The 20,112-nt window shown below is 29.6% G+C and overlaps 1 protein-coding gene across 1 annotated transcript; it reads right to left on the bottom strand.

Moving 5' to 3' along the window:
- Nucleotides 1–907: 907 nt before the first annotated feature.
- LOC142633310 (senescence-induced receptor-like serine/threonine-protein kinase) lies at nt 908–18,319 on the bottom strand. Its single transcript, XM_075807524.1, has 13 exons — nt 18,163–18,319; nt 15,657–16,218; nt 11,731–12,215; nt 10,811–10,946; nt 9,707–9,778; nt 9,099–9,170; nt 8,934–9,014; nt 8,524–8,687; nt 6,551–6,756; nt 6,288–6,414; nt 3,933–3,995; nt 3,503–3,692; nt 908–1,526 (listed from the first exon to the last, which is right to left on the bottom strand). The coding sequence occupies exons 1-13, from the start codon at nt 18,317–18,319 to the stop codon at nt 1,094–1,096; spliced, it is 2,748 nt and encodes a 915-aa protein (XP_075663639.1). The 3' UTR covers nt 908–1,093.
- Nucleotides 18,320–20,112: the final 1,793 nt, after the last annotated feature.

Raw genomic sequence — 20,112 nt, 5'->3', positions numbered from 1 at the left:
ATGGAACCCATAATTCATGTATGATGAGGGAGTGCCTCACTAGGAGTAATGGATATCATCCTTAATACTCTCAAGTTAATAATTTTACAACATTTCCAAATAAAATTATAGTTCCAAATCAACTTATAGAGCTAGGGGCAACAAAATGGGCTAAATTCATTCACAATAAAAAGGGAAAATTATATTTCACCACCCTAAACTGTACCTTTGATTACATTTTATACCCTAAACTTTTCGAATGCACGTTTTGCACCCTAAATTATGACCATTGGTACACTTTGCACCTTGACATTAAGTTTGTTGTACTTGGATGAAAATTATGACATCTCATGAAAAGACTCAATTGTGCCTCTTCTCAATCCCTTAAAAACAAAAAGAAACTACACTTTTGCATCCTAAACTATATTTTCAATTACATTTTGCACCCTAAACATTGGATTTCTATCCAAGTTAATAACAAAAATGATGTTGATGTATAAAGTATAACAAGGGGTCATAGTTTACAGTGTAAAACATGCATTCAAAAACTGTAGGGTGCAAATTGTAATATGAGGTATAGTTAATGTAATTTTTTCCAATAAAAATGATGTCTTCGCAACAAAATGAAGCAAATTGCTTCATTTGGCAATGTTGGGAAAGGGAAATTTGAACCTTGTATTTCTTCATTTGATATATCAAGAAATGTCAACTAATTGAGCTACAAAGCTCAACGGCGCACGCACGCGCACACTTATATAGAGCCAGTGGATTAGTCACTTTAATGCATTTTGCAAACATATTCCATGGTTGATGGTACCAACGTATCAACAGTAATGTATTTTGCATAATTAAGAAAAAAAAAATTTATGTTTTGCATATAAAGATTATAATGATAAATTCATTCAGCATAAAAATTGTCCATCATTGTATCTAATATAAATGTCCATCAAGTGCAATGTAATTATATTATAATACATCACTTGAACTTAACTAAAAAGGAGTGAGAAACATGAAATAAGTACATGAGAAGTTCTGAAATACAAATGTATTATTATGTAATTTGTCATATTTGCATAGATGGAACTACTTACCACAAACCTTTTGTTTAGTATAACTACCTAGCTAGGGCAGCAATATCTGATTGAAGCTCCATAGAGGACACTATGAATGGAGTGCTTGAAGTTGTCTCATTAGCCTTAATTGCCAGTGTTTGGCTTCTTCCATGAGCTATCTCCAAATCCAAACATTCCTTTAATTCTACTAATACTTGACTCATGTCTGGCCTTTGGATTGCAGGTGATGGTATGCATGACATAGCTATCTCCACAACTTTCCAGGCAGAATTGGTGTAGAATTCTCCTTGTAACCTTGGATCAACTATGCTTCCAATATCCCCTCTTTCAATTATAGGATAAACCCAATCAAGTATGTGAGTGTTTTTTTCACGCCCTCTCATTATTGCTGGGCGACCAGTGATTAGTTCAAATAAAACGATACCAAAACTATAAACATCACTTTTTTTGTTTAAGTTTCCTGATGTTTGAGATCTGTATGTAAAAAACAAGTGGCTTTTGTTGTGGTTAAAGATAGAATAATCAAATAAAGCAAGTACTTCATATACAAAGATGTTGATAAGCTACGAAATGAAATAACTAGTTGAACTAAAAAAGTTTTTAAAGAAGTACTTGGAGAATCTAAACGATATTGACTACCAACTAAGGGGACTTGTGGGTTTTAGTTAACTTAACTGGTAAAGTTTCTGATAGTTAAATAAGAAATCTAGAGTTCAATAATTGTCTACACAAAAAACTTATTGGTATTTTAGATTGATAATAAAGAGCTATCATCAAGAACGACACCATAGTTTGAAACTCGCTAAAAAAAAAAAAAAAAAAAAGACTAAGGGGACTTGGTGGTTAAATAAGGATGTTCAAACAACAGAGAGAGAGAGAGAGAGAGAGAGAGAGAGAGAGAGAAGCCTATGTAATTGTAGTGACAATATTGCTTATATAAATTATAAAAAGGGGAATAAAAGAGCTAAAATTGTGGCATAAGATGCTAGAATTAAGGTTTTCAATGAATTATATAGTAAGTTGGGGATGAAAGATAGATACATAATAGCATCTTTAAAATTTACTTGAATTGTACCAAGTGTATAAAGATGAAGACCAAAGAGAGTTAATAAAGGATGAGGAAATTAAAGAGAAATGAAAAAGTTATTTTCATAACCTTTTTTAATGGGAACCATAAAAATTAAATAGACTGTGTAAATTAATGGAGGATAAAAACTATAAGTTTGTTTGATGAATTCTTATGGAAAACGTAAATAATCCATAGTGGAGGATAAAAACATTAAAAACATGCAATATAGTTTTATTAGATGAAACTAGCAAGACGTGTAGTCAATGCCAAGTTGGAAATTTGGATAAATGGTTTGGACTCTAAAAGATTTAGGTTAAGAAGAAATAAAACATAGTAAATGGAGTGTAAGTGTTGTAGAAATAAAAATAAAGATGAAGAGGTTGTAAAATTTGATGGTCTAGAAATACCAAAAAATGAATATTTTTGATATACTGGATCAACAATTCATAATAATTGGAATTAGAGAAGACATAAATCATAGAATAAGAGCATGGTGGAGAAACTGGAAAGTGCATAAGAAATATTGCATGGTTGTAGAGTGCCTATTAAGTTAAAGAGAAAATATTTATAACCATTATAAGACCAACTATATGGTTTTGAATGTGCCTTCAAAAGCAACATGTTCATAAAATGAATACGGTTGAAATGAGAATTTTAAAGTAAATAAGTGAAAATCCAAGATAATTTTTTATATAAACTGAAGAAATTTGTTTGAAGATGGGGTGGCTCCTATTAATTAAAAGATGAGGTAAAGTTACTTGAGTTGGTTCAGTTATGTTTGTGGAAAAGCAATTAATGCACCAACATATGGTGATTTGATTCAAACAAAGAGAATACAAAGAGAGAAGAAAACTTAAAATAACTTTGATACTTAATAAAGATAGTATAAAATGACATGTTAAGTAAGGAGTTGACAAATTGATTTTGGATAAGAAAGAACAAAAAATATGAGTACAGATGATTGACTCTAATTTGTTACAAATTCATAACCAATCCAAATATTTTGGGATTAAGTGTTAAAGAGTATAATATTTCTTTTCAAATAGATCTTTCGAAAAGTTTAAACTTTATTATTATTTTTTAAATTTTACGAAAATCATAATTGCTAGGAGTGTTTATTACTAATAATTAGGGGAAACATTGCTCAATTTTGAATTTAGGAAGAAATTACAACTACAACAAAGTTAAGAGAGCAAAGTATAGTTAACCCTATTTTTTTTTCCTGTTTTTGCATTAAGGGTAAAAGATATGGAAGCAGTGGCAAATTTCAATATAATAAGGTTTATTGTGTTGTCTATTAGAAACTATGTACACAATGCCTAAATATATTATAATTAATTGTGCTAAAAGCACATAAAATTCATTAAGTTTTGAAACTTACTCAGGATCAAGATACCCAAGAGTACCAGCAGGAGTGGTGGAGACATGAGAGTCGTTTTCATTTGCAAAAGCCCTAGACAACCCAAAATCAGCTATCTTTGCTTGCATGTTTTCATTTAATAAGATGTTGGAAGTCTTCAAATCTCTATGAACTATAGATGGCTTGCAACCATTATGTAGATACTCCAACCCTACAACTTCAGTAGTGAGCAATTTCTATGCAAACAATGAAGGTTTTGGTTAATGGGTGCCCTGAATACATTTGTTAATGGACATTTTTATGAAAGTTTTAATACCAATATCATGAGAAATATAAAAAGTTGTCAAAAGCTCAATTTTTTTTTTCTTTTCCCATAAGGCACCCATTAACTTTTCCTATCAAAGAAACAAATATTGAAAAGGAATAATGATGTGATTGATCTATTTCTAACCATGTGCTGCATCCACCGCAATCTGAAGTCTCTGATTCCAATTCAAGACATTTGTATTGGTCACTGCGGCCAAAACGTATAAATTATTTCTTCGGCAGAGGTTGTAATAGAAGACAACCCGGTTTTGTGATCACACGAGAATATAATTATAATTATAAAATTATCAAAAAACATATATTTTATTATTCTTTTTCTACCTTTTGCTTTTAGTAATATTAACAACATAATATTTTTTCACAACCTTATTTCTCACAGTTAACTTGGCTTGTTGTGATTGGAATAAAATAACTTTTACCTAGGCCATTATCAACAGCATATTTAATATATGCACTAGTACTGGCATTTTTAATATATAGAAGAAAAATATTGTGTCCTTAGGCTTATTTTCACTTTTATTACATTATTTATTCCTCATCCCACTTCCTCTTTTCTTTATTCCATCAATTAGTCTTACGTCTCAAATCAAATCAGGGTATCGTGGAAGGATCTTGTAGTCCTTTGATGAATTTCAATCTTTTCAAACTCCTCCCCCGCCAAAAAAAAGGGGGGAAATTGCACTTCTCCCTAAAATATGGTGTAGTTGTAGTGACTCCTATACATTAAAAATGAGGAAAATTATACTTTATTATCCTAAACTATACTTTATATTACACTTTGCACTCTAAATTTTTTGAGTGCATATTTTGCATTCTAAACTATGACTCTTGTCACACTTTTCACCCTGACATTAAGTTTGCTGTTAACTTGGATGGAAATATAAAGTTTAGGGTATAAAGTGTAATCAAAATTATTGTTTAGAGTAGTAAAGTGTAATTCTTCTTCATTTTTAATGGATTGAGAAGAGGGGCAATTGAGTCATTTCACATGATGTCATACTTTTCCATCCAAGTAATCGATAAACTTAATGTCAGGGTGCAAAATGTAATAAGGGTAATAGTTTAGTGAATTGAGAAGAGGGGCAATTGAGTCATTTCACATGATGTCATACTTTTCCATTCAAGTAATCGATAAACTTAATGTCGGGGTGCAAAGTGTAATAAGAGTAATAGTTTAGTGCAAAATGTGCATTCGAAAAGTTTATGGTGTAAAGTGTAATCTGTGGTATAGTTTAGGGTAAGAAAGTGTAATTTCGCATTTAAAAATGAATTGTGTCATACTTTAACAATTGGTATTGAGAACTATTCCCCCCTTCTATTAGGATTTCTGTTAAATCTATGTATATAATAATAGGTAAAACTGAGAGAAACTCAAATTAGAATTCCAAATTAGAATCCAATTTTGCACCATTTGTCCTAAATTATTTAATTGTAAAGAGTTTTATTTCTTAATTTTATAATCAAATGTGAGACCACATCATAAATAATCATCAAAGTAAGTTATTAAGTATAAAAATCAAAGAGTTTAGAATAAATGAATCGTAAATAATAATAATAATAATAATAATTTTTAAAAGAAAAGAAAAAGAATTAGGTTTTAACATTGGTGCATTGCAAAAAACAAGATTTTTTTTTTTCATTTGCTTACAACTAGGTGATTTATACTCAAATTCTCCATCACGGGAGAACCGGGTATTGTCATTGCACCGCAATACTCTTGACCACCAAAGACAAGACTTTCACAGATTTTTATTGGGTGTTGTCATTGTCTTTCAAGTTATGAGCAAGCAATGTCTAATGTGGAGTGTGGACACTACCTGCAGGGTTTAGCTAGATATAATTTATTGGTGGACACCATCAATGAACTTGAAATGTGGAAGTCTTTCCCTAGACTAATATGCTTTGTTAAAATTTAAGTATAGTATTTAAGATGCAATATATTAAGTTTCCAATTGAATTTAGATATTTGGTTATATTGTATTTTATTGGTCAATGCAACCATGTATTTAACTTCTTCTTTTTTTGAGAAACACACACATACACACACATATATATAAGGGAATGAAGATGAGATAAGAGAATACACTTACACGCCAACACCAAAATTACATGCGGCAGTTAGTGTCGCAGAGCAAATGATAAATCCATTTTCAATATCACATCTTACCAATGTAGGACGACTCAACAACACTGAGTATCTTTTTTTTTTTTTTTTTTTTTTTTTTTGAGAAACACACACACACACACAATATATTGTACTTAAATTTTACAATATACTTTTTTTCCAATAAAATCCAAATATTTGGTTATATTTTACTTTATTGGACACTGCAACCATGTATTTAACTTTAATGGAAGAATTTAATTTAATGGACCTAAGATATTGTACTTAAGTTTTATCATATACTTTTTAATTTGATAAGTTAACATACATTGAGTAATAAATGAATTACCTCAAATACAATGGCATTATTTATACCTGATAAATATTGTTGTAGGTTGCCATTGGCCATGTAATCATAAATGAGCGCTTTGTTTTCACCCTCATCACAGTACCCAACGATAGAGACCAAGTTTTTGTGGTGAACTATCATTAAGAGTTGTGCCTGCATTTATATATAGTTCTCCATTTTAGCTTAATGAAAATATTGTATTTGCATATTTTATGCTATCATACTTCTAATACAATATGAAATTTCACATAATTATAAAGTGAATCTTGCACTCTTATATATATCTAACCTCTGCTCGAAATTCCTTATAGCCTTGCTTTGATGATGCAGAAAGCAACTTAACAGCAACTTGAGTTTCATCTTTCAGAATGCCCAAGTATACTTTTCCAAATCCTCCTTCTCCAATAATGGTCTTAAAGTTATCAGTTATTCGCACAACCTCAGAGTAGTTATATTGCCGATTCTTTATTTTGAAGTTGGATCTTGAAGCTCTCTCTACAGTAAGGGAAATCACGTCATATGTAGCACCTCCCAAAAAAGGAATTTTTGCATGGTTTTGAAAAACAGACTATTTAAATATTTTAATTAAATTTTTGAACATTTTTATACCATTAGGCCATGCATGGCCTAATAATTTTTGAACACTTTTTAATATAAAATTGAAAGGTCCATGTGGGAAATTATACCCAATCACATGGGCGAGGTGATCTATGGTTTTTCCAGTTTAATTCAAAAGGATTTTCTCTTAAATTGGGGTTCTAGTACATTGTCCTTTTCAAAATAGATATCACCCATGTAAAATTAGCAGTTATTATTGACTTATCGCATGTTTAACCACGGTTAGTTAAATCTCTATTGTGTTTACAATAAGAACCATACTCCTAGTCTCCTACTACGGTTAGTTCATAAAAAAAAAAAAAAGAACCATACTCCTAGTCTCCTACTAGTTAGAAGCAGATAAAATAATAAAATTGTGGATTTTTGGGTTAGTGATAATATCACTTGATTAGGGTTGTGTAATGTTTTGCCGCATGTCGTCCTGGGTTTCTAATAAGATATATTGGGGAGAGAAAACCTTTGAGAAACTCAGTTTAGTAGTTAAAATATTATTGCTCAATTATATTATATTAATCACTTACTTTTATCATTAATATTCAATATGAGATTTCACTCACACTTGTATACCTAACAAGTGTTCTTTGGACACTAACCTGGTGTTAAATTTTTTTCAATGATTTTTTGTTTCTATAAGTTAGGAGGTTTTGGTTTATCCTAGAAAAAAAAAGAATTTATATTAGGCTTCAGGATCTTTAATAAACAATCTCAACCAGGGACGAACCTATATATGGGCTTTGGGGGCAATGACCCCTCTCCCCCCCCCCCCCCCCCCCCAACAATAAAAAAAAAAAAATTAATAGGTACCTATTTCTAGCAAATTTGGTCAATAAAATTACATTTTCTCCCCTTAACAATGCCATCAATTCTTTTAAGAGTAATGTTATGGCCACAAACTTTTCTACAATATTTTTACAATCTGTTGAGGTAGCAAATTCTTTTTGGTTTACACACTTGCATAATTTTTTACTTACCAATAATCACTCACTACATTAGCAATTTGTAAAAATTTTGTAGTTTTAGCATTTTCTACCTTTTAAAGGCTATAAAAAAATAATATGTTAAATCTAAAACAAAATATACAAGTCCAAAAAAATAAGGCCAACAACAAAAATTACCAATAATGAAGCTAAAAAAAATTAAGCCCAATTAACCTATTTTACTTAAAACAAACAACTTAGCCCTTTAAAAAGTTTTAAACAAAAATCCTTAGTGGTTAAGCAGTAGAGTCAGAGGTCGGAGTCGTTACACACAGTGAAGAGTAGAGCCACTCCCCTTAACACCAACTCCTAGCTTCATCCCTGATCTCAACACTATGTGATGTGATAAAATATAGAACCAACCAAGGAGGGTAGTGTTTAATTTAGTGGACATTGGACATACTCCCAAATGGTATGGGAGGTAGATGTCCCATTTTGAATCTCACAATGGGGAGTGTTTGGGAAAAACCTCACACCCCTAGCTCAATACTCACTTGTGGTGATGAGATAACAACTATGCCTCACTAGTTCCGATGCATACCGGCCCAAACCCAATGAGTAGAATTTTATTATGGTAATGCCCAAATAGGTAATTCACTCTATTTCCTATCCTTTATATTATATCCAAAGAAAAATATATATAGAACCAAACAAAAGAAAGACATACCTCGTCTTTTTCTTTTATAGATAGCCAGGGCACAAAAAATCAACAGCAAAAGGACCAAAACTACCATCGACGTTGCAACAAGTGCAACAATAAGCTCCCTTTTCGGTTTCTTCTTCTCCTTCGTACATGGAACTGAGAGACAAAGATCTGGGTTTTCGACAAAACTTGCATATTCGAAACATGCCATGGTAATTATATTTTTGAAAGATCAGTGATACTTTCATATATTGAATTAAATTGGAAATATAAATGAAATTGGATTTATGAAACAAATAAACATAGAACCTCTGTAGTGTTTTTGCATGGAAAAAAAAAAGGGGGGGGGGGGGGGAGGGGGGGACAGGACAACTTGAAATTAGAACTAAAAAATAAAGAAAAATGAACTAATATAAGTAGGATGAAAAACTAACATGAAGACCAACGATCCATTCCTAGACTTTTGTATAAGATCCTCTGGAACTGAACCATTGAGCTGGTTTCCACTTAAATTACTGCAAATATATTGTACAATAAAATTTCATTTCCTACCCCTAAATTGAGTTTTATAATGTCAAGCTTAGAGCTCAATAACTTACAGGGTCTTCAAATTTGGCAATTGTGCTAAAAAATTTGGTACGTTCCCAGTCAATCTATTGTATGATAGATCCCTGTAATTGACCAAAGAAAAAGAAAGATTTTAACATTCAAAAATAACTTTGGGTAAATATATCATTGGATGTGAAGCTAAACTATTTGCTTTTGTCCTAGATGACAACCTCACATTTAACTATAGTGCTAAAGCTTAAAGCTTTCTCAGTTTCTCCTCAATCAAAATCATGTTGCAAGATGGTCTTAAGAGACATGCCTTTCATATTTGTTGATCACATACATGTGAATCCAACGTATGTTAAGAGAAAGTGGTCTCATGAGATAGCCTCTCATATGATGCATTCTCGACAACAATACGTTTTGTTTTATTTTTGTATTTTTTTGTTTTGTTTTGTTTTGGAGAATCAACAACGATACATTTAGTTACAGGACTTACACATAGCATTACATATTTTGTCATCCACAACACTGATCACATTTATTGCAGTGGAGGGAGATTCCTAGAAAGAATCCACTTAATGACTCTATTCATATTTCATATACATGTAGGGTATCACTACTTTTTCCGACATTTCCCATTCCAATTTTTACTTACAAGTTCTGCAACGCTGTGAGGTTAGAGAGTGAAAATGGTATCTCCCCTGTCAGTTTGCTTGAGCTCAAATTCCTGCAAGTAATTTATCATAGAAGAAAGAGTTGATGCCATTGCCAAAAAGAAAATTTTGCAAATTATATCATTTAAGTTTGGGATTATTTTAATTTTATCCCTTAAAATTTTAAAGTTTAGATATATACCTGATGGTTATATAAACTTTAATTCAAGTCCTTCCATTAACCACCATTGCTAAGTATTTCCGTTAATTACAAAGTTTAACTTTAAATTGGTTTGGTGTTTTCTTTTTCAATCCATTAGTAGCAAATTATAAAACTATAAATGTGTATTAATTAAATAGGCTAAAATACAAATTGCACCATTTAAGTTTGATTAAAGTTCATTTCAATACTCTAACTTCTAACTTTACTTTTGTTAAATTGAATCTTTTAACTTTCAAGTTTTTTTAATTCAGACATTCCTTTAAAAACTGCCATTAAAACAAATATTTTTCACACGTGAAAAAAAAATGTATAAAACTAATAAAAATATTTTATGTGAGAATTTTTTTTCAAATTTTTTTTTTCATTAGTTAATTGCATAATAAATGGAAATTTTTAACGTAATTGGATAAAGGACTTGAAGTAAATAATTTTGAAATTCAAAGGATTCAATTGAACAAAAATAAAGTTTGATGATTAAAATGAATTTTAGTCAAACTTAGACCCCATTTGCATTTTATACATTTAAATGAGTAACATGACTCATTAAAAAAGTCATGTAACCAAAATTTCACATGAATAATCTCTTCAATTGCCATATGATAAGTTGGAGAAAGATGACTCTAAATTGTTTTTGGACCAAATTTTTTTTCCTATTTTAATGGATTCCAACTCATGGTTTTTTTTTTTTTTTTTTGAAAATAAATATATTTGTTTCAAAATATAGAAAATAAATACATTAATTTAACTTCCACTAGATATCACTACTGTACTTTAGGCTGATTTTATCAGCCTCCCTTAATTGAAATGCAATGCCTTTCTTCTAAAAAAAAATAATAATAAAAAAAGAAATTCCATTGGTTTCACATGTTGGAAATGCACTCACAGTGAAATTATCATTGGAGTAGCATCTGAATTGCAAGTCAAACCACTCCATGTTAGTTCAATTGGGACACATGGGTCTGCTTGCCAGTCTTCTCTAGAGATCCTTAATGTTTGTTTGATGTCCATGATAGCAGCAACTGTAGTTTATAAGAAATAGTACTTAAGATTAATAAATTATGATCATTCAGGATAAAAATTGAAAGGAGGGATTAGAATATTTGTTATACATTGTCTTTTTCTTTTTCTATTTTTGTCTTCTACTACCATAACTTTTATGTTACAATTTTCGCTATAACTCTTTTTCTTTTTCTTTTTTTCTGACAAAGTTTAGTTACAAATTATATCATCAATTAAATGTTTAAATTTTAATTTTTTTTAGCATAAAATTATACATAAAAAATAAGTTTATGGATCAAACTACTATATTTTTAACATGCATGTCAAATTTTGTGTCAATAGTATGTACATTTTTGTTTAAATGTTAACAAAAAAAAAATCATATTTTAAGAGAAAGGAATAATTCAATACATATGAACATTTTATGAGAAAGGAATAACTCAACATTATGAATTTTATTTCTTAACATTATGAATTTAATCAGATACTATTCTTTCATAAAAAGATTGTATAAAACACAATAGGAGAAATTGTCATACAACGAGAGTTTAAAGACTTCTTTTTATACTAAAAAGAAAAATAAAATTATACTTTTTTTTTGTCTTTATGACAAACTTTATAGTAGTTTTAAATATTCTCATTTATGACAAACCTATCATTTGTTCGCTCATGTATCCCTCAATAATGTTTCCATTAAGCTTTTGTTTTGTTTAGCTCAAATCAGAATATATTTTTGTTAACCTCAAACTTTTAAATACTTTAAAAATGAAAAAAGAAAGAGAATAATTAGATAAAGGTACATACCATCTCTTGAGTTGGTTGGTTTGTGTAGATCAAACTGAGGAATTACGTTATAAAGCTCAAATGCGTTAAGGATGGGAGGAAGGTCAGACCCTGTTGTTGCGTTAATAACAAAATTAAACTGCCCCCCTTGGAATATTCGATTGAGACATATGGACAATGGCTTTAAGTAGTCAAGAGTTATAGGTTCTGAGGTATAGCTTCCCCCATTCACATCAATAATGAATTCTCTTTTCTTTCCTTGCGTGAGTTTTTCAATTTCAGCAAAGTGAAAGCAAACATAATTTTTTCCGGTGCGATTTGGATTAGAATAACTTAAGGAACGGTAACCACTAGATGGTTGGACGGCAGTTCTCAACACTTCTGATGGTGGTTGATAACTGTCATTGCTATTTTGTATGTCAATATTTGAGGAGATATTGATCGGAACTGAGTTTGATAACGTACTAAAAGTATACCAGAAGCGATCATAAACATCGTTCTTGTACCTAGGATAGGACAGGGAAAAGTTGATTGTCACGTTAAAATTTGAGAGACGAAAATCCCACATTCTAAAAAGCAGTGTTCAAATTTGACATATTAAGAACAATATATATATATATATATATATATATATATATATATATGGTAAAATATTAGAAACATTAAATATGTGAGAGGGATGATGGAGGTAGGGGGGACCATGGCCTCCATATTATTATTATTATTATTTAATCTCACCTATGTATAATTTATAATTTTGTTTAAATTTTACACAATTGGCCCCTATATATATATATATATATATATACACATGCTAGCCTTTGAGCATGCGCGTGAGGCTCTTTTTTTTTTAATAAATATTAATAATTTAAATCCGTTATAATTTATGATTACTACATTTTTCAATCACAAAAATACTTAGGGGTATGATGAGTGTTATGACTTATGCTTTTGTGGGTGAAATAATTTTTTCATCATATTCTTATGTATTTTTGTGATTAAAAAATGTTATAATCCCAAATTATAATAGATTCAAATTATTAATATTTAAAAAAAAAAATAGAAGAGCACGCGTGTGCTTAAAAGCTAGTTTATTTTTAAGAATCTAAATGGGTTTGGACGTGGTATTTGAAGTTTTTTGAATTTGTTTTTAATTTTTAGTTTTTTTAGTAGAGTAGCTATCCGAAGCTTTTGTCATTGAATTGAAAGAGGTTTTTTTTTTTAAAAAAAAAAAAAAAAAATTGAACGTGGGGTTTTTTAGGGAAAATTTGGACGTGGTTTTTATTTTTTATACGAAACCTTTTTTTTTTTTTTTTTATGGGAGTTATCCAAAAATTTTGTTATAGAATTGAAAGTGGTTTAAAAAAAAGAATTGAACGTGGATTTTTTTTTTTTTTGAGAAACATTTGAACGTAGTTTTGAATGTGGGTTTTTTTTTTTTTACATGTCTAACTCTATCATCTAAGTTTTACAAACTGGTAAATTTGAGGGTATTTTGGGCATCAAAATTGAGTAATCCAAATAGAAGAAGCCTTTTAAATAATAGTATATATATATATATATATATATGTGTGTGTGTGTGTGTGTGTGTATTATATAGGAAAGCTTCTATTTTTAAAGATAGTTACAATATACAATTAACCTTGTAACTCGAACCTTTTCCTTACCAAGACTCCTAAGCACTCTGTGCATCTATTATTTACTTTTTTACCTTATATAATTCTTTAATTTTAGGAGTATTTAAGAACATATAAGTATTAATGACTCTCTTTATTTGTTATTTATTTATTTATTCTTTTAATTTGAAATAGAATTCTACTATAGCCTACCCTAAGTGTCAATGTGTGTGAAACTCCCTATTGGAAATTTAAACCCCGAACATTACCCTCACACCTCACAAACACTTATACTAATCTTTATTTTTTAGAGAGTTTCACAACCTATGGTGTCTGCTTCTAATGATAGCTCTTTATCATCAGACTAAGACATCAATCTGTTTTTGGTGTATATTAATCTAAGTATTAATGACTCACTTTATATTAAAAAGTATTATAATAACACTCATATATATCTAGAGCTTGCCACATCATTATCATTTTTTTAAAACAAAATTATTTAACCTTTATTAATTAACAATATCAACTTCAACCCAAGGAAGACTAATCTTTGACATCAACAGCCAAAGTCCAAACTTAATAAAGAGTGAAATTCTATCTCTCTGACAAGTCCAACTTAAATTTAAATTCAAATGTTGAAAATTTATCTCCAAATTTGTTAGGTTAATCATAAACACCATAAAAATAGTACAAACCCCAATATATTTTTTTTCTAAAACCGAGTAGAGGTATGAATTTTTCTTCTGTTAATTATTTTCTTCTCCTCTACTTTAAAAAAAAAAAATATATATATATATATATATATATGTTTTTCATGTATTTTTTAAAAAGTGATTTTCGTAAAAGAACCACCAAACCCTATGCGTGTGACTGTATATGGTTTTATTTCATCATTTTAAGTTTACACCCGTTAAAATTTAAAACTTTGTGTACTTTTTTCTTTTTCTTATATTTCTTTTTTGAATAGTCATATATTTTTTGAATTGTTTCAATAACTTATTCTTTAATTATATATATTTTTTGGCATTTTGAAATTTTTAACATATGAATTTGTGTTAGTTTTTGCAATATTTAAATATGTTTAGCAAATTTCAATGACTTTACTGTGTATTATTCTTTTGAAGGTAATCAATTTTTCTTTTATATTTCTCTATTGTGTAATCATATACATTTTGTTTTTTTTTTTTTCAAAAATTTATAGGAAGTAAATCTTATGATTCTTTAATATTTTTTGGCCTTTCAAAGTTTTAAAATCTGAATTATTCTTTTGAGGGTAACACATTTTTCTTTTATATTTCTTTGTTGTGTAGTCACACACACACACACACACACACACACACACACACACACACACACACACACACACATATATATATATTATCTATAATTTGTAAGCTCTAAATCTTTTGATTCCTTCCAATAATTACAGCTATGGATTATTCTTTAGAATGTAACTCATTTTTCTCTTATATCTATATTCTTTAATATTTTTTGGTATTTCAGAAGTTTTAATATCTGAATTTTTGAATTATTCTTTTGTAGTATCTAAAACTTTCTGGCAAATTTTTTGTACGCTATTACACGTTCAAATAATGACTTCTTCATCAAATTGCGACACAAATTGAAGTCATACAAGAGCAAATCATGCAATGGTATAATTTCTTAATCAATTTAAAGTATCACTATCTTTTTTTTTTTTCCTAATATTCAAGTTGTTTTTTGCAAAATATAACTCATTCATTTTAGGAGTAATTAGAGCATATGTTCATGAAAATATTTAAGTAAATCTCTTTAGAAAATTTATTTTTATTTCCAAAAAAACTTTACAACTCATTTTCATTTTTGCATGTAGAGTTTTTTATTTAGGAATATATGAATGCATTTTTTTTCCAGAAAAAATGCTATGAATTTTATGGTAAAATATTTGGGAAATATTCTATCTTTATCATTCATTAATATATATATATATATATATATTTTTTTTTTTTTCTTTTAATTTTTATTATTATAATATTTCTCTTATATTACATTGCATAGGTTTAGGCATATTAGAGTGACATAAAAAAACTTGTCTCCTAGAAAAATTTTCTAACTCCACCACTTTGTGAGGGAGTGTTTTAGCCAACAATAAATAAATAGAAGCCAAAGATAAAGAAGGAAAAGCAGAAGAATTTTCAGATAGTGTTAAGTGACTTTTGTGGGTAGAGAGCCATTTGAATATTTTTAGAAGTTTTGATATAGTTAGCTTTGAGCAAAATATTAGGTATAGATTTTGTACTTTGACGTTTTAAATAAAAAGAAATTCAAAGAACAAAACTGTAACTGATTTACCTGATATAGAACTTTTGTCGACCTGTGGTGGTGCCCAAGTCGAATCGCCAGCCTCTTGTTAACGCTCCAAGGTCGAATGGATAAAGGGACTTGTCCAAAGGACGTAACTCCAAGGCAGAAATAAAAGGTATTCCAAACCCGGTGTTTATCAAACATACATATATGATATCAGACGTGGGAACATGAATCACATCGAAAAGACTTACAGTATATACCTCATCGAGACCGAGATCCAATGTGTAGATATAATTAACCCCGATATACACGTCAAACTTTGGAAATTTATTCTTGTTGTCATAATTTCCATAATAAAAGAAAAAATTAATGAGATAATTACTATTTTTGCCTTGTTCAGGCTTCAAAGTGTAACAATTCTTTTTTCCTTGTGGAAAGCTTCTCAGGTTTCTTGTTTGCCGCCCATAATCCAGATTTGTATCGTAATTCTCGGGGGATATGTTGGAATTTGTCCCAGTATCTATAAAACCCGTATCTGACATGTAGAATATACCAGTGACATCATCCGAGTAATCTTCGGTGGCCCCACAATCAATGCTTATGAATCCTGATATATTAATGCCAAAGAAGAGAGAGATATATAAATTTAGAACATACCAATCAACATTGAAAAGTCAAGAAGAATTTGAGTTTGAAATTCAAAATAATTAAATTAAAAAAAAAAAATTGCGGTAGATTATGCACCTACCCTTCCATATTTTTTTTGCGAATATTTGCTATCCCTTTCAAGTTTTAAGCACGAATGAGTAAATGACAAAAGTGCCCAACCTTAGCAGAGTTGAGAGTTTTGTGGTTTTCAAATTTCGAGGAACTTGGGCAGTTTTAAGCACTTAATTTAAAAAACTATAATATTTTGATGGATATTTTTTTCGGCCATGTAACCATGGTTACATAGTATCATAGTTAGACTTAACATCATTTTCTAGGGCCACTTTATTTTCTTAAAATGATAAAGTGATTTTCGGGTTGTCATTTGTATTTTGGTTTCTGCTACACATGTTCAGATAGATAAGAAAAGAAACTAGCAACAATTTTTTTTTTTTTTTTAAGAGAGTTTTAATCTATGATATCCGCTTCTGATTATAACTCTTTATCATCAAATCAAGACACTAATCACTTTTTTGTATAGACAGAGATTGAATTCCAGATCTTTTATACAACCATCAGAAACTTTACCAATTAAGTTAATTAAACCCACAACAATGTTCTTCTTGAATACGTATTACAGAGGTCCAAAGACAAAAACAAGACCGTACGTAACATGTTGGCACATATTTTGATCATCAAGGAACGGGGGAGGGGAGCTATAAAGTAAATAAAAAGTCTGTGGGCACATAAAGGGTCTGTTTGGATAGAACTTATTGCTAAAAATTGAAAACTGAAAATATTGTAGCAAAATAATTTTTAAATGTGTAAAAAATATTGTTCATGCCAAAAATTACTGTTCATGGCCAATGAACAGTGACAGACGCGCGTGAAAAAAACAAAAACAAAACAAAACTCAGACGTGGACATGGACGCCAATCCAAACGCCCTCAAAGTGAGTGCACTTTTGTGTTGTGGCTGTTTCCAATGAAGTGAGTGGGTGATAGAAAGTTAGTAATTTATTTTTATTTTTTTTATTTTAGTGAAAAATTCAATGTATATATAATAAAGCTTTCTAATTTTTGAAAAATTTGAAGGAAAGTACATGATAAGAAACTACTCATATTCTGCTATGTAATGGAACCTCTCTGTCACATCATCCACTAACTAAATAAAATGTAGAGATTAAACAAACTACCACTTGTCATTGTATATTTAAAATAAAAGGAGATGTCTAGTTAAAAAAAAGTACTGAAAGTAAGCTAAACCCTTGATACATAACTTTATTATTAATATTTTTAGATAAATTTATAAATTTAGTAATTAGTCAACATACAAAGTTACCAATGTGTGTGTGCGTGTGTGTGTGTGTTTTTTTTTTTGGTGTTTTTTTTTCAAAAAATGAAAAAATAGTAGAATTTTACATTTCATGATCCAATCCAGTACGATCCCCAATGATTTGACATAGGATTCCAATTTTAACAAACTTGTGTTAATATGTGATATCTCTATCATTAAGATGGTAAGATTCTTGAATAGTTGTCAACAACGTTGTAAGTTAGTGGCATATTGTTAGAATTATATGGTTAAATAATTAAAATTTTCATTTTTTAATAGTTTAAGCTTTTGGAAGAGCCATTTAACACATATATAACCTACCCTCTTTTATTAAAAGAATCAGAATTTAAACCTTCCCTGATCCATTGTAATATTGAATTATAAAATTTGAAAAAAAAAATCTTAAAAAATCTCATGGGTGTATACTTTCTTCCATTCTATTAGAAGAAAAAATAAAATAAAATATTTATGGCTATTTACAGGAATATGTTCAAGCAAGCATGTCTAAAAGCTAGTTTTTGAAGAGAGAGATAGAGAACTGAACGAGGTTTCAAGATGAATGACATACCTGGAACATGATCAACAAGTTTTCTTCCAGCATGCTCATTGTATCCTTTAGCTAGTTTCCAATTGCCAAGAATACCAATCACGAAAACAACCACACGCCATGCTTTGAAAACAAGAATTAATTCTAGGGAGTAATCCATGATGATCTTTATTGGCATATTATGCTCTGCTCAGAAGGAAGATGTATGCTATTTAAGGCCCAAATTCTTAGCTACATCGATTACTTGTGTTACTAACAAACGACTTCTAGTCATTGTCAATTAATTGCCTGCTTTTATTCAATGAAAGAGATAGAGGATGACCCCTCACCCCACCCATATATTTCTCTAATTTCCGTGGTGTCTCTAAGAAATTTATTTAGAGTGATCATTAAAAAAACTTAAATTATAAAAAATTTAAGAAAAGAATTGAATATATCCACATAACAAAATATGCATGCAAATACATTAAAGTTTTATAATTTCATTCTACGAGTTTTAATATTTTGAATTCGTTACATGATACGTTCCTTTTAATATATAGTAGTTTTTTTTATTTAAAAATAAGAATACTCGTTAACATTTTTTTTTTTAGAGAGAGTTTCAACCTATGACGTCCACTCCTGATGATAGCTCTTTATTATCAGACCAAAATGAGAATTGAACCTTAGATTTCTTATACAACCATCAAAGACTTTATCAGTTGAGCTAATTTGAACCCACATGATACTCGTTAACATGACTCTTAAAAAATAATTATTTATTTGTGTTATTTTATTTTATTTAGCTGAACTGTATATTTGTGTTAGGATTACGGATTGCGGTCAATTTTTTTTTGGAAAGCCGGTCAATTTTAAATAGGGACTTCCAATTTTAAATTTCTTAATATGGTTTATTTTATTTTATTTTAGCTGAACTGTCTATTTGTGTTCTAAATTCAAGATTCCCATATCACAATGTTGAGAATATATCCCAAACGCTAGGGGTTTCGCGTGATTTGGGAACTTTTTGAACAGTATAGCATAGGACAATGTTTTGCTTTCATTTTGTTTTTTTTTGTTTTTTTTTTTTCTTTTGGATTTTGAATGCCGAGTCCGAGTCCAAGAGTAGGAAAAAAGTCATACGAAGCAAACATGAATTCTTGACTTTAGGCCCCAGGCCCAAAGAGTACGTTTCAGCCTGACAGTTACGCATTCAAGTTGAAATTGTTGTGGGGCCCCTTATATTTAACATTACCGGGTCATTGGGTCTAGGGTGTGGTTAGAAGTTTGAAATTTGACGTTGAGTAGGGACTACAAATGAGAAGGAGAGGTCTGAGTCTCAAATTTATTTTACATGCTATATATTATGTTATGTTATATAATTTTGTAAAAAAATTTAACAAAATATATCCACGTAACAAAATATGCATGCAAATACATTAAAGTTTTATAATTTCATTCTACGAGTTTTAATATTTTGAATTCGTTACATGATACGTTCCTCTTAATATATAGTAGTTTTTTTTATTTAAAAATAAGAATACTCGTTAACATTTTTTTTTTAGAGAGAGTTTCAACTTATGACGTCCGCTCCTGATGATAGCTCTTTATCATCAGACCAAGATGAGAATTGAACCTCAGATTTCTTATACAACCATCAAAGATTTTATCAGTTGAGCTAATTTGAACCCACATGATACTCGTTAACATGACTCTTAAAAAATAATTATTTATTTGTGTTATTTTATTTTATTTAGCTGAACTGTATATTTGTGTTAGTATTACGGATTGCGGTCAATATTTTTTGGAAAGCCGGTCAATTTTAAATAGGGACTTCCAATTTTAAATTTCTTAATATGGTTTATTTTATTTTATTTTAGCTGAACTGTCTATTTGTGTTCTAAATTCAAGATTCCCATATCACAATGTTGAGGATAAATCCCAAACGCTAGGGGTTTCGCGTGATTTGGGAACTTTTTGAACAGTATAGCA

This window comes from Castanea sativa, chromosome 5, assembly GCF_040712315.1.
Source record: "Castanea sativa cultivar Marrone di Chiusa Pesio chromosome 5, ASM4071231v1".
Taxonomy (NCBI): Eukaryota; Viridiplantae; Streptophyta; class Magnoliopsida; order Fagales; family Fagaceae; genus Castanea; species Castanea sativa.
Note: the sequence above shows the minus strand (reverse complement) of the source record. Positions and strands in the feature narration are given on the sequence as shown.

Excerpts from the sequence above, each read along its gene's own strand:
- LOC142633310 (XM_075807524.1), bottom strand. The coding sequence starts at position 18,319 with ATGCCAATAAAGATCATCATGGATTACTCCCTAGAATTAATTCTTGTT. Across the intron at positions 9,171-9,706 it reads CTCACAGCGTTGCAGAACTT|GGATCTATCATACAATAGAT; the intron begins GTAAGTAAAAAT and ends GGTCAATTACAG. Across the intron at positions 3,996-6,287 it reads CCTACAACAATATTTATCAG|TGACCAATACAAATGTCTTG; the intron begins GTATAAATAATG and ends TTTTGGCCGCAG.